Raw genomic sequence first — 1123 nt, forward strand, 5'->3', positions numbered from 1 at the left:
CTTTGGGATGCAGAGAACGCAGTCCTAAGAGGGAAGTTCACAGCAGTGCAGGCCTACCTAAAGAAGCCAGAAAAATTTCAAATCAACAGGTTATCCTTACACTTCAGGGAACTGGAAAAAGAATAGCAAAATAAGCCCAAAAGGAGTACAAGGAAGGAGATAATAAAGACCAGAGCGGAAGTAAACAAAATAGAGACCAGAAAAACAATACAAAAGATCAACAAAACCAAGAGCTGGATTTTTGAGAAGATAAACAAAATTGACAAACCTCTAGCCAGACTCATCCAAAAAGAGAGAGAGGACTCAAATAGTAAAATCAGGAATGAAAGCAGTAAAGTGACAACAGACACCACAGAAATACAAAAAAAATTTAAGAAATTACTATGAGCAACTATATGCCAATAAATTTGACAATCTGGAAGAAATGGATAATTTCCTAGAAGCATACAACCTTCCAAAGCTAACTCAAGAAGAGACAGAAAATCTGAATAGACTGATACTACCAAGGAAATTGAATCAGTAATCAACAAGCTCCCAACAAACAAAAGCCCGGGACCATATGGTTTCACAAGTGAATTTACCAAACATTCAAAAAAGAATTATCGGCCAGACGCGGAGGGAAGGAGTTACAAACAGCTGCAGAGAGGCCGCGGAGCCAGCGACGACCAAGCCAGCTGAGCTGCTGCCGCCACCGCCGCTGCCGCTGCCGCGCCTCCATGGCGGCCCCCAAGGACACCCATGAGGACCATGATACCTCCACCAAAAATGCAGATGAGTCCAACCATGACCCTCAGTTTGAGCCTATAGTTTCTCTCCCTGCGCAAGAAATTAAAACGCTGGAAGAAGATGAAGAGGAGCTTTTCAAAATGCGGGCAAAGCTATTCCGGTTTGCTTCAGAGAATGATCTCCCAGAATGGAAGGAACGAGGCACTGGCGAAGTCAAGCTCCTGAAGCATAAGGATAAAGGGAGGGACCATCCGCCTCCTCATGAGGAGGGACAAGACCCTGAAGATATGCGCCAACCATTACATCACTCCAATGATGGAGCTGAAGCCAAACGCGGGCAGTGACTGCGCCTGGGTCTGGAACACCCACGCCGATTTTGCCGATGAATGCCCCAAAC

At 45.4% G+C, this 1123-nt stretch overlaps 1 protein-coding gene across 1 annotated transcript; it reads left to right on the plus strand.

Moving 5' to 3' along the window:
• Window positions 1-716: 716 nt before the first annotated feature.
• Window positions 717-1122, plus strand: LOC109385762 (ran-specific GTPase-activating protein-like; the record flags this gene model as incomplete). Its single annotated transcript, XM_019648324.1, is given in 2 exon segments — window positions 717-965; window positions 967-1122. Coding segments are annotated over 2 exon segments (405 nt in total), but the record flags the coding sequence as incomplete, so codon positions are not given.
• Window position 1123: the final 1 nt, after the last annotated feature.

Source organism: Hipposideros armiger, unplaced genomic scaffold (assembly GCF_001890085.2).
Source record: "Hipposideros armiger isolate ML-2016 unplaced genomic scaffold, ASM189008v1 scaffold_125, whole genome shotgun sequence".
Taxonomy (NCBI): Eukaryota; Metazoa; Chordata; class Mammalia; order Chiroptera; family Hipposideridae; genus Hipposideros; species Hipposideros armiger.